Genomic DNA, 13,022 nt, shown 5'->3' with positions numbered 1-13,022 from the left:
TAGACCAGCTACTGCCCGAGCGATAATCAACATCTTGGAAGAAGTTGCTATCCCACAGAGCAGTGAGGCCAACCCAAAAATGAAGAGGAAGCCGAGATATGTCCACTAGAAGATATTATTTGACTCAGCATGCTTTCCACTGACCTAGAAAGGGATGGACGAATTAAATACCTTTGAGCTAAAATGGGTGTATATCTTGCCGCATAGAGGTTGAAGGCAGGCCCTGATCATCTATGAGTATACTTCCCACTCTGAAGGAAAAATAGGGTTCATTATACCCAGATATCTGATATGCACTACCATACCATCCCAGGTCTTCTAGGGAGTGAAATTGCGAAGTAATAGATGGAATTGCCTGCATATTATGTTAACGAAGCACCCCAAATAGCTCACGAATGGCACTCACTGTGACAATAATTGTCAAATCAAGTAAAGTCAGGAAGTTGACTAGGGTCACAGCACTAACTAGCATGACAAGCTTGATTCCCTTGAGATGTTGAATTTCTTCAATTCCCCTCGGGTCTGGTTTCTGTTCAGTCATCTCGATCTCGATTGAATTCCCAACGGAAACACATGGTGAGGGTAACTTAGAATCTTCTCCTTTTAGGTGCCCACTTGGTTCAAAACTGCGCCGAGTTTTATGCTCCATTGTAGTTGGAATATGGTATGAGGGTGAGCGGAATGAGTATAGACGACGAGAAGGACACTAGGAACGAGCAGACACCTGGAAGGAATTAAAGGACAATTCACGATTTTGCTGAAATTCGCCCCTTAAGTGGACAGCTTCCGGCCCTCTAGGAATTCGTTATCCCTTGATTTAGTCCATGTCCTATTTACCATGCTTGTCGGTGTCTTCCAATATCTCGCCAAGGCTTTTTCAATGATTGCAAGCGAGCATGAGGGCAGGATCTTACTAGCAATCTAGGCCGTCAACAACCAAGATCGCCTGTTTAGGCCTACCCCGAGCACTGAAATAGAATGGTATATTGAGTATGATATCCCGATTTGATATGTGTAATTCCAAGAGAAACATTCCTACATTCCAAATACATATCATATATTAATTACTGTGGAGTACTAACACAGTAGGTCTAATAGTTATATATCTGTTACTATCCACATATAGTTAAATTGTTATGAATAAGTATCCTATACTGGCATAACAAGTACAAGGTATATTTCCTGCCCAGGTGGGCCTATCCGTATAGTACTAATTTTCGTTAGCACTGGAGGAACCGACCTGCCCAAGGTTAAAAGGGGCGCTAAGGGGTGTAACACTTTCAATCAGTCAATCACAATGGAGTATATAGATGTATTTCAGAATATAAAAGAAGAGTTCTTGTTGATATGCATGGTATGTCTTTATCCCTTTGTGCAGACTGAGCCTTTTGCTTTGTCAGTTTGATATGTCAGTTTGCCATTCCTTTGTTAGTACAGGCTTCATATACAGCCTGCTTTTCCATAGATTCATAGCATGGATCTTCTTCCCGATTTTCCCTCCATGCTAATTCTCACTAGTAGTCCTCCTTCGTAGCCTCAACAGTTCTCAATACTACGTATCAGACTATGTAGGATATGGCCTTCACTAGGCTAGGCCCCAAACGGGAACTGTAGTTTTTCTCTAGGAAATGAACCACAAATGATCTCAGGATACGCATCTGACTAATCAATCAATCACAAAATTCATGGATAAGCTGGACTGAAGAACATTGATGAGGACAAGATCCACATTTCTTTCTGTTACGACACTAGCCAGGTCAACTAGTTGAGGGCGGCTGGGCCAGAACCCCGCAACAAACAGATGCGCCCGAGCAGGATCCACACCGCCTACCATCTTTGGATAGCAGCAAGATTAGGTAAGTCAGGCACTATTCCAAGGTTCCAAGGTTCCAAGGTTCCAAGGTTCCAAGGTTCCAACCTGTCAAACTGGGGTATGGCCTCCATTTAGGCTATACACATTAACCGTGGTTTTTGTGTTGGTCGAGTGGAATAATGCCGTATTTTATTCCAACACAACCAACCAAGGTTCCAAGCGTTCCAAGGTTCCGGGGTTTGTATATAACGGCCCCTCGGCTCCTTCTTTGCTTCTTAGCCGTGTGAAATCTGCTGCCTTTGGCCCCCAGCCCTTCATCTGAGACCGTTTGAAAGTGTTCGAGGTCAGGTGACCTCGTTTGCTCCTGCATATATACGAGTTAGTCTCATCTGTAGATAGTTTCTTTCTTCCTCACGTAACTATCACGTTTTCCAGAAGACCCTACATTTCCACTGTAGTGTCTCTCTATCAGAAAGCCACTTTTACGTGATGTCGCGATATTCAGAGACAGTAAGCCGAATCGATGAGTCACCCGCACGGGTCTCCCAGGATCATGATCGCAATATCGACGCGCACAATGAGCTCGAGAGAATACAGCGCCCCAAGGAAGCTCCATTGATCACGGCAGATGAGGATACAGAGAAAGCCAGCCAGTCCCCGGACAAATCGCGGACCAGTGACTGGTATGTCTGGGAGGCCCTGGCAGTCGGGCTATCAGCTGCTATTCTCATCGCTTTGGTCGTCATTCTTACTGTGTACAATGAGCAGCGTGAACCTCGGTGGAGGTACATGTCCCTCAACTCGCTTATTTCCTGGTTAAGTACCGTCTCAAAAGGGCTCATACTGTTCTCTCTAAACGAGACGTTGGGACAAATGAAATGGATATGGTTTAAGCAGAAATCGCGACCGATGGCGGATATGCAAGAGTTCGACACCGCAAGTCGGGGCCCCTATGGGGCGCTGCTACTGATATGGAGACTACGCGCTAGGTTAGTAACGTATAATTAACTCAGCGACAATTAACTGACAGAGTGCGTGCGTAGACATTTTGCGACCTTGGGCTGCTTAGCAGTGATCTTGGCCCTTGGGTTCGACCCCTTCACCCAGAACCTGATACACCATGAACAGAAAATGGTCTTAGACCCAACACAAAGCGTCCAGGTGGGAAATGCAACAACATATAGCCGATCTGGTTCCAGGGCTTCCAATGGTATATCCAAATGGCAGTAAATTGTCTGCAACCTCAGCTAACATCATGAACCAGTGATGGGTGTTGACCCTGCCCTCAAGTCAAATGTGTACGAATCATTTTTCAATCGTAATCGCCAAAAACCATGGGCGATTCCCCAGTACTTCTGCAGCTCTGGAAATTGCACGTGGGATGCTATCACGTCATTAGAAGCTCGCGCCCTGTGCGCTAATATTACCGAACACCTTGAGAAGTCTTGCAGAAAGACGACCGAAAACGTGGATGGCGAAGTAACCGAATGCAACATTAGCCTACCGAATAGCAATATATCGGCATATTTGATGGAGGTCGAAGAAGAAGTGGCGGGGTTTTATGCATTTATTTCCGGGGCCGTCAAACCGGAGGAAGCGTTGGTGTACACCAATGCAACAATGACTCCAATACAATTCATTACTCCCCGAGTGGCAAATATCTCTGACATTGTGAATATAGAAGATGACTTGATGTTACTCGATAATATTGACATGTGGGAAGCAACGGAGTGCGTCATCGAGCCTTTTGTACGCAGCGCTCGACCCAAAGTTCACGACAATGTCTTCACAGATGAAACACTGGGGATCTGGAACGATGCAATCTTCATTGAGGGAAACCACAGTTTCTTGCCAGAACGGAGGTTCTATCCCCCATGGGGTGTTGATATGGGAATGCAGCCAAACACACCACATATAATGAGCTGGGTAGCGCAGGACGCCATTGATAAATTTATATACAGCATTCTATCTGGTTATCTTTGGTTCGCCGGCCCAGTTGCAGGATATAATGATACCCAGAATCACTTTGGGTACGCATCCAGAGATATCCTACAGGCCCTGGGCGAGGGAGACATTGTTGGATGTGGTATGGAGTCAACGACCCGGTTGAGCTGCAGTATGCATAACATCGCGGCGGCAATCTCAAAGACCTTCCGTGATTCTGCGTACCTTGACGCCGGGTCAGACTACCGAAAAGCGGATATGGCAGCTGGCCATGCTTTCTCCAGCACAACATGCATCGTGGTTCATTGGCAATGGATTGCATTGCCTGTAGTGGTTTGGGTGCTGGGAGCGATCATGTTAGTAGGCTCCATATGGAAGACCCATCTTACCCGGGTGCCCAAGTGGAGAAATGACCCATTGCCATTACTCTTTCTCTATGAAGGCAGGAGCGAAGAAGGGCAGTGGAGCGAGAATACACCACAAAGTGAGGTGAAGAAACTGTCGGTGAAGCTGTATGAGAGCAACAAGCACATGGTCCTAGGGCATGCTTCCTGAAAGATCTGTATGCTATTGAGCTGGCCATGGAGTGATGCTATGAAGCTGTCTTTTTCCTACCATTCTTTTTACTTTCCAAACCATATTGTCTTCGTCGAACTAAGCCTTTTGCTTAGTTTGCCTAGCTTGTCTAGTTTGCCCTTCTCTTTGTTCATGGAGGCTTCATATATTCAAGACAATCAATGAGAGGAACAAGCGCCGGAGAGTGTTATATTTAGCCGTCGGCTTGTTTGTATAATTTCGAATCACTGTGCGCTTCTCCATAGAGGCTAATATAAGTATGGGGGTATCTGCGTTCTACTATTCAGTGTATCCTCCTGGGTCTTTGAATATCTGCGACAAACTGCCGGGGCAACCTTCCCATCCAATCATTTGCTGCCGTGCCAAATGGCCTCAGGTGGAGATGCAACAATGTACGGAGAAATCTTGAGCACTAAAAGTAGTAATTAGAGTGCTCGGTTTTATTTGTGGAGTAAGGGTAGATGGTCCTCTAATATATGTTTTTGACTTCGTTTAAAAGATATAGCTTTAACGACTTGTTGGTACACAAAACCGGCCATCTATCGCCGGAGACTAATCAACCATCCTCCGTCACAAGATCTGTAGCATGGTTGGCGAGAAGTGAAGTTATTCTGAGATCGAATTTATACAAAACCTCAGTTGCGGATAAGGTTGTTGGTCGGACGTTTACCTATCCGGGAAACAACGTGCTGGAACGCCGTGTTTTGGACAGCATCAGCCAACCCATAACTAAGGTGACCAGCCGGCAAGGCACAAGAGCAGGGGATGTCGTAAGAGCAAACCCCATCACCCTATATCAAAAAGCCAAAGCAATGTCATGGTCAGTCCAAACACCTCCATATATTTAGTGGACTAGGTCTCTGGGGTCTCACCTCAAGACAATAATCTAATGCTTTGCCACTTCGATCCACATCGGTTGAGAGCTGAGGCACTGTACTGTTGTTTTGAATGGCGGACGTCGCAAACATTCCAACCGATTGTGCGTGGTCTTTCTGAGCGGTACCGTTCACGTTCGATAGCTTATTGGGAATGCGGTAAGGGTTCCCAACGAGAATAACCGACTTGACCAAGCTTAGCGCAGCAGCGTCAAGTTGATCAAGTGCATTGAGAATCAGGGTTGCGCCTTGGGAGTACCCAAAAAGTGCATAGCTCTGACCAGGGCAGTCACGAAGACCTTGATTTATGACATCCAGCACGAATTTCTCACCACTAGTAGTGTTTTGATCAGGACGTGCTGGATATTCGACAGGCTGGCTGACACCACCGGTTGTGTTGGCAAGTATGTCCTTGATCATAGGGTAGAACATGGTGGAGACACCCTGTGGCTCAGCCGTACCACGAGCGTCAATCAATTCTATTTGTATGACAATGATCAGCATCGTGATATGAATAGGATCGAGTTCGATTGGCGATCCACATGAGGTCCTTACTGTAGCTCGCGCATTTTCGAGCCTCTTCGGGAGCAGTGATATTTGCATGAGGCAGCGAAAGAAACTCAGCATGTCCACAACGGCATTCGAACGTCTTCACACGCGTCGCACATGTAGTTTTGTGAAGATAAGCTGGCGAGTTGGCGAAAACCGGGGCCAAAGCGGCAGATAGGACCAGAACGGAGAGTGAGATAAGCTGGAACATGCTCGTTGGTGAGATAATAGGAAGATACTAAACTAATTGAGTCTCGGCGGGTATGCTTGCCAGTATATATAGCATGTCAAATTGCCCTAAAGATAGGAGCAAGAGTATGCAGATAAAGCCCCTAGGTGGGTAGTGGAGACGATTGCCGATCACCTTCGTATTCCTTTCTACATGAAGGCAAAAACTCGAATGAGACCTGGTCCCCTTGAAATTTGAATCATTGGTTCCATCACACATTATTACACCTGAGGATCCTCGGATTCCTTACCGAAATTGATTAAATATACGAATCCCATGTAGAGGGTGGAGATCCATAACGATGTCGTATTCTTCTAGTCGAACTACAATTCGAATTTCAAATTTGCAGTCCCACTTGAATTATCTGCAGCCTTCCAGCCTTCCAGCCCTGCAGGTGGATCTTTGATTAATAACAAGGTTAATATCAATATCATGTCCGTTATGCCCAGGTGGAACAATTTTGATTTTATATTGTGACAGTCTAATACCTCATTACGTCAAGACATATTCGGAACTTAGGCACCGGGCCTTGTACGCTCTGTCAGCGGCGTTTCTCTGTCGCTTTACCAAGACTTCGCTGATGCGGCGCTCTCATCGGAAATCCCGCCATGGCTGTGCGGAATGCAAGACAAGACGGGTCAAGGTACTACCTCACGTCTTTCTACTCAACGACCGACTGCTAATCCCATTAGTGCGACGAAGCCCGACCCTCATGCACAAACTGTAGCAAACGGTCTACTAGTTGCAGTTATGGCTCATCTGCCCCGTACTTGTGGCTGAGCGAGCCATCCGCCCTAGGATCTCCAACATCCCCCCCTCAACTTAGGGCAAGAAGTCGAGTATTTATTCTCGACACCTTGTATCATAAAAACTTCCCAAGCATTGTGCGACCATAACAATACTCGCCGGCCTTCTCCTTCGGGCCTTGATCTAAGCGACCTCGAGCTTATGCTTCAGTGGTCAAGCAAGACCTACTTGGCGCTCTCTCGAAACGAAGCCACCAAAGAAGTCTGGCAATTCCTCGTTCCTGAAGAGGCATTGTCTCATCCATTTCTCATGCTTGGCATATTAGCTGTCTCCGCTATTCACCTAGCAGATGCCAAAGGCGAGAACATGAAAGCAGAATGCATGAAGAAAGCTCTGCTCTATCAGCACCAAGCATTGCTGGTATTTCGGGAGCTTCTCAATGATATCAATCGAGACAATGCCAAAGCAATATTTGCATTCTCAAGTATCCTTGCTATATTCTACTTCGGCTTCCTGCGTCTAGAAAATGTCATTAATCCCTCTTCATGTATGGATAATTTATTCCAGGTGCTGACATTATCAGAGGGCGTGCAAAATGTCCTGAGAATCTGTGGACTTTCAATCCAGGAGAGCAATTTCAGTCCTATTTTCGTGTCGGCCTCGATCGAAATGGAATATCCAATCCCATTACCATATGAAGTTCGATTGGCCGTGGACCGACTCTACACAGCAAACACCGCTTACGGCGTCCAGAATTCGGACCACGATACTGCTGTATACCAAGAGGCTATTATTATGTTGGAGGATGCATTGAATGCAGTTTATCGAGACCAGGTTCTTACCAATGCTGCATGTCGCTGGGCAATAAAGTGCCCTCGGCAATTCTTGCAAAGTTTGCAGGAGCGGGAGCCAATGGCATTAGTCATCCTCTGTGTTTACTGTGTTGTCTTGCACCGTCTAAGGCACATATGGTGCTTTGAGGGGTGGGCTACGGCTATTCTGAAATCAACATTGCCAGTATTGGAACCGCAGTGGAGGCACCTGGCTCATTGGGCAGCGACGGAAATTCTAGGAGAAATACATTTCTGAATATCTGAGTTATTTACCTGGGATCTTTTTCTCGAAAATATCTAACTTATTTAAGAACACTATAACGGGCTTATACTTGAATTTGCAGGTACGATATGCTGTCGTAAAGTCAGGCACGGAAAAGGATAAGGAGATCGCAGGGCTGCGCGCGCGAACCAACGCGTTGTAGGGTGAGCTTTATTTGGTATGGCTTGTTCATAGAGGCGGCACCTTTGACCCACTTTTAGAATCGATGCAACTGAAAAGTTTTGTGTGTAGACTATGTGTTGCTAACTATTGAACCCTCAAGAGAGTCAATGGATCGGTCAAGTCACTACCTCTTGCCCTCACCCACACGTCGACAATTTTCGCCGCGTCTGCATCAAGATCGGAGTCCACCACGAAGTAGAAGTTGTAGAACGAAGTTGCGACACAGGCGTGATTTGGGTAGAGTTTCACTACCTGTCCAACAGAAAGGGGAACGCTAAGTGAATTCGCCCCTTTGTCTTCCCAAGCAACGATGGAATGTTCCTGGCTGATACGCTCCACAATTAAGCACGACTGCGAGTTGGAAGGTGATTGTCGCCAAGAAGATAACTTGGCCCAGCCAGGGTAGCTAGGGCATGGCTCCCTTCCCAGCGCCAATGTCCCGGCCGCAACGAGAGCCTCAGGTTGAGACCTTTCGCCATCGTTGTATACACTGCAGACTTCCGCAAGCACGGAGACCGCAATCTCTTCTTCGGGGGTCTTCAGTTGCATACTCGCTTTGGTTGACAATTGTTGCATGTCAAGAAGCGGGTACACTCCAGCATGCAGCTCCACCTTGACCTTTGCATCTATGTCACTTCCAAACGGAGCACGCAGTATATCTCTTAGAGTCCTTATTTCGGGTCCCACTTCGCCCTTTTGCAGAAGATTCTGCGACGACAATGCTTGTGGAGTCGCTCCCACGCTGATGACGAGCTGCTTTTGTAGGAAAAAGTCCGAGTGGAGTCGGACTGCTTGTTTGCAAGAGTCGATTTCATTAATCAAATGCTTTATTGCTTCCTGAGGGGTGATCCCTGCGTAGCTGAGACTACTATGCGAGTAGACACCGAGGAGCTTGACATGACCTTGTTTTTCGGAATTTGCCAGTTTCTCGAGCAGACCTTGCTTGTTCAAGGCGGCGGGCGGTAGTCCAGCTCTATGATAGCCTGAGTCAACCTTGACGAAAACTGACACCGCAAATTTGGTGATTGCGGAATATTGTGGCAGGTGGTCGACCTGGTCCGGGTGATCGATCATTACCGAAATGCTGCCGCGTCCAATTTCTAGGGCGATCTTCGCCAATCGAACCACTTGCGACGGTACTAGTGGAATGCCATAGAGCACATTGACGCGGCGCCCTTCAGTCTGTAGTTTCTTGAGAAGAGGTACCAAACTTTCTATTTCGAGGACGGTCGATGCAATGAAATTTCCATCAAGGGCCTTGTCCCCAATTTGCATTTCTGCAATTTCGGACGTCTTGATTGATTAGAGCCTTGTAAAGAGTGGTATAAATCACAGGACTTACTTTGTGAGACTTGAAATGAGCCCGAAACCCAACGTCAAGCTCTCTCACTGTTCTAATCATTGTTTCGCAATGCCTTCTGATGATCGCTGCATCGAGGACGAGCGCTGGTTTCGGCACGCCAGCCACATCTTGGCCGATATAGAAGTCTTTCAGTCTCTGCTGAGATGCCATGCTGGATTTCTGCGTGTTGGAGATATTCGTATCATTTAGCAGAGTCATCCGTTATATATTGCCTTCGAATAGAGCTACTGTACCTTGAACCCATTCCTCCGATATGATTGGCTGTTGAACGGCGAGGCAAAATCCACAGGACGGAAGTACGGCAGATCACTCGCTCCCGTGCACCCGATGGGGATGGCTAGCGGGGAAGCCGAAATGGCGAGACGCTTTCATTTGCTTTTGCCTCTCTAAGAAAATACCTCATTTACCTTCGCGGTTGGATGGACTTGGAGAAATTATTCAGAATCCATTGGTCAAGAGCCATCAAATCCGACTTGTTGGAGATGTGTGGGGCACGGTTTCGACCTGGTACTTGCTCCAAGATATTGAGTCCACGAGAACGAGCAATATGGTATGCGATAGTGGGAATCGCTAGTCGTCCTGATCATTGATTCATTTAACAGAAGGTGGAAACGGTTCAAGTTCCGTCAAATATCCATTTTTTATACTGCGCAAAATATCCATGTTCTGACGCAGGATGCTCCTGCACAAATGCCGATTCTCTCTTAGTTTGTTGTTCACAACGGCGTGGTCTATGTCTCTAGAAGATTGGGCATGATTCCCTCGACAGGAAAATCCGTAGAGGGCACTGTAGCTGATCGCACGGTGACATATGCACACTACGCTCTTTTATCATCCAATAGCTCTAGCTGTGATGATTTCGGCAAGGACCAAATCTTCCGCAAAAGATTTTTTCTATTCTCAAAGCTGTAGGAAGGAGATTGGACAGTCTGGTGAGTCACTTTGCGTTTAGACGAATGACATTTTTAGCATAGTCACAATCCTGCAGATCAAAGTGAACATGTTCTCACCAACATGTCTGGATCCAGCACTATAAATGAGGCATATGTCGAGAACATGCCATCCAGATTCATGCCCGTGAGTTTTGTTTGCCCAACGAAGTTTGGCCATAAATTGATAGTCTAGGTACGCACATGCGTTGATGTTCAGGAGTTACCTTTTGGTTCGTGACGTTGAAATTGAGTGCATGGCGGCCTTAAAATAGAAAACTGTTGAATAGACGCTCCAGTAACAAGTCAAAAGAAGTGCAGACTCTTAGTAATATGACGGCTGTTGTTTGACATTGCGCAGTGGCCATGGGATTTTAGGAATAATTTTTGGTCTAACATTATCCACTCATTTTTGACTGGTTACTTGAAGTTTTACAGCAGAACCGATGGTATTCTGGGGATTGTAGAGCGATATAAGAAGAGACGGTTACAATCGTGAAGAAATTGGTGTCTTATTCGAAATTCCCTACTACTTCTCTCCATAAAGACGACAGATTGCTTCTACCGTAGTATTGCCTCCTGACAAAATTACACCAACATCCCATCCCTTCTCTCCTCCTTCCTTTTCTACAATTTGTCGAAACTCCTCATCGAATAGGATTACTGCAAATGGCACAGCAGCACTTGGCGCGATGAAGACCTTCAGCCTTTCCAGAATAAGCGTCATTGCCTCTTTGGTCTGTTCTTCGGTAACAGCGAAGACCCCTCTAACCTTCTTCTGATCAGATATAACGGTCCAGCTAACTTGCCCAACGGGTGTTCGAAGACCATCCGCAATAGTCAAGGTACTGACTGTAGAGATCCGACTTCCACAAGCGAGACCCCGTCGGCCATCATCGCCGCCCTCGAATGACGGCTCGGCTCCGAAAACATAAGTGGAAGGTTTGCTCGAGAAATAAGTAGCGGTTCCAGCGAGCAAGCCTCCCCCCACCTAGAGGTGTGATAACAGCATTCAGCGTCGAATCACCTCTGAGAGTGGTTTCATCGCCGGAAGCTTTCAGTAAGTCCTCCACTTGCTTTTCAAGCTCCAGCCCCGCGGTCCCTTAACCCAGAATGATATCAGGGTGGTCGTAAGGAGGAACCAGAATAGCACCCGTCTCCTTGATGACCCCTTCGACCATAGCCACGCGTTCTGGCTCGGTTGATCCGCTGAAAAGAACACGAGCGTTGTAAGCACGAGTCCCAGCTATTTTGGATTTGGTGGAGATTGAAGGCATCACGATATGGGCGGGGATGTTCAAGGTGAATGCTGCCAGCGCAAGAGCCTGAGCATGGTTGCCTTTTATTGTCAGAATTTTCCCGGTCGACGATTCAAGTTAGGAGAATGATCCCTTACCAGAACTGTGCGTTGTCACGCCGCGCTTGCGTACCTGATCAATCCCCAATTCAGAACAGAGTCTCAATACGGCATGAAATGCGCCCCTCGCTTTGAAAGCACCAATTCTCTGGAAATTTTCACATTTGAAATAAAGTCAAAAGACTGGCGTCGCAGGCTTCTGCCCTTCAAAGGCCGTACCTTTGATTGCAGATTCCTCCTGGGCCGTAGAAGCAATGCGATCGAGGGTCTTTGATCTAAGTACCGGAGTTTGGTGGATGTATGGGCTGATCAGAGGGTACGCAGCCCTGATTGAATCGGCAGCGAGCGGAGGGCAGGTCTTATGGTCCGCCATAATGTATTCTTATACAGTGGCACACAATGAAGGAGGACAGATATCGGGATTCCCAATGGGGTTGCGTATGGATACAGTGTCGACTCTTATAGAATATGACAACTGAAGCATTAATGAATTGTCCACACCTAGGACGACCCTCAATTGGGGTACACGGTGGAAGTAACCTGATTTATCTCCAGCGGGTGTGGGAGTACCCGGTAGGCGGTTCAAAAAGCTCGTTCCCGCGCACCGCATCGGGAAGGTGGAAATTTGCGCGGGTTCCAGAGTAATCATTCTACGGGCTGGATCGGACTAAGCCGAGCCCGGAAGAGTTGCCAGAACCAGGTTACAGGGTACGATACTAACACACAGGATCTATAGACAGCGCTAAACTGTTTGCCGCTTCAAAAAAGTTTGGAGTCATATCCGACAAAACGTCATCTCCACTCGCGTTGGGGAATTACTCCAAACACTTACCCCGACGAAGAAAGGCACTGCACGTGAGGATGGAATCCTCACATACTTGAACTTTAGAGAGCAATTGAGGTTCTTGATTAAATGACCAACATTTAATTTTCTTGATATTACATACATCGGAACGTCAACATGTCACTACTTGGTGACGAAATTCTCCAACAGCCACTCAGAGTAGCTTGTATCCAAATAGCAAGTGGTGAGAGCAAGTTCTTCTCTCGTTGTTGCCATAAAACTAACCTGCTGGTCCAGGTCCCAACAAAGCTGATAATATTGCTAAGGCGAGAGAGAAAATCTTGCAAGCGGTAGCCGCAGGCGCTGCTCTTGTTGTTCTTCCGGAATGTTTCAACTCGCCATATTGCACAGCAAAGTTTCACGAGTATGCTGAGCCGTTGTCATCATCCCCCGACCCCACTGAGGCACCTACCTTTGCTGCATTGGCGCAGGTGGCCCAGGATGCTGGCGTTTTTCTCATAGGGGGAGTATTCCAGAGTGTGACCAGGCCGGCAAAATCTATAATACCTGCACGGTAT

At 46.9% G+C, this 13,022-nt stretch overlaps 5 protein-coding genes across 5 annotated transcripts; 2 read left to right on the top strand and 3 right to left on the bottom strand.

The window, feature by feature from the left end:
- Positions 1–2,722: 2,722 nt before the first annotated feature.
- On the top strand, positions 2,723–4,312 carry N7489_005574 (DUF3176 domain-containing protein; the record flags this gene model as incomplete). The annotated part of the gene is made up of 3 exons (XM_056711326.1): positions 2,723–2,802; positions 2,857–3,023; positions 3,078–4,312. 3 exons carry the CDS (start codon positions 2,723–2,725, stop codon positions 4,310–4,312), a joined length of 1,482 nt encoding a protein of 493 aa, XP_056569747.1.
- Positions 4,313–4,968: 656 nt separating this feature from the next.
- Positions 4,969–5,968, bottom strand: N7489_005573 (uncharacterized protein; the record flags this gene model as incomplete). The annotated part of the gene is made up of 3 exons (XM_056711325.1): positions 4,969–5,124; positions 5,206–5,687; positions 5,764–5,968. 3 exons carry the CDS (start codon positions 5,966–5,968, stop codon positions 4,969–4,971), a joined length of 843 nt encoding a protein of 280 aa, XP_056569746.1.
- A 499-nt stretch (positions 5,969–6,467) lies between these two features.
- On the top strand, positions 6,468–7,822 carry N7489_005572 (Zn(II)2Cys6 transcription factor domain-containing protein; the record flags this gene model as incomplete). The annotated part of the gene is made up of 3 exons (XM_056711324.1): positions 6,468–6,629; positions 6,679–6,820; positions 6,867–7,822. Coding segments are annotated over 3 exons (1,260 nt in total), but the record flags the coding sequence as incomplete, so codon positions are not given.
- Positions 7,823–8,095: 273 nt separating this feature from the next.
- N7489_005571 (uncharacterized protein) lies at positions 8,096–9,524 on the bottom strand (the record flags this gene model as incomplete). Its single annotated transcript, XM_056711323.1, has 2 exons — positions 8,096–9,304; positions 9,354–9,524. 2 exons carry the CDS (start codon positions 9,522–9,524, stop codon positions 8,096–8,098), a joined length of 1,380 nt encoding a protein of 459 aa, XP_056569744.1.
- A 1,308-nt stretch (positions 9,525–10,832) lies between these two features.
- N7489_005570 (uncharacterized protein) lies at positions 10,833–12,033 on the bottom strand (the record flags this gene model as incomplete). The annotated part of the gene is made up of 4 exons (XM_056711322.1): positions 10,833–11,224; positions 11,295–11,357; positions 11,412–11,642; positions 11,880–12,033. 4 exons carry the CDS (start codon positions 12,031–12,033, stop codon positions 10,833–10,835), a joined length of 840 nt encoding a protein of 279 aa, XP_056569743.1.
- Between the last annotated feature and the right edge of the window lie 989 nt (positions 12,034–13,022).

Source organism: Penicillium chrysogenum (assembly GCF_028827035.1).
Source record: "Penicillium chrysogenum strain IBT 35668 chromosome Unknown utg000002l_segment0_segment0, whole genome shotgun sequence".
Classification (NCBI taxonomy): domain Eukaryota; kingdom Fungi; phylum Ascomycota; class Eurotiomycetes; order Eurotiales; family Aspergillaceae; genus Penicillium; species Penicillium chrysogenum.
The sequence above is the reverse complement of the archived record's forward strand: the minus strand, read 5'-3'. Positions and strand labels throughout refer to the sequence as shown.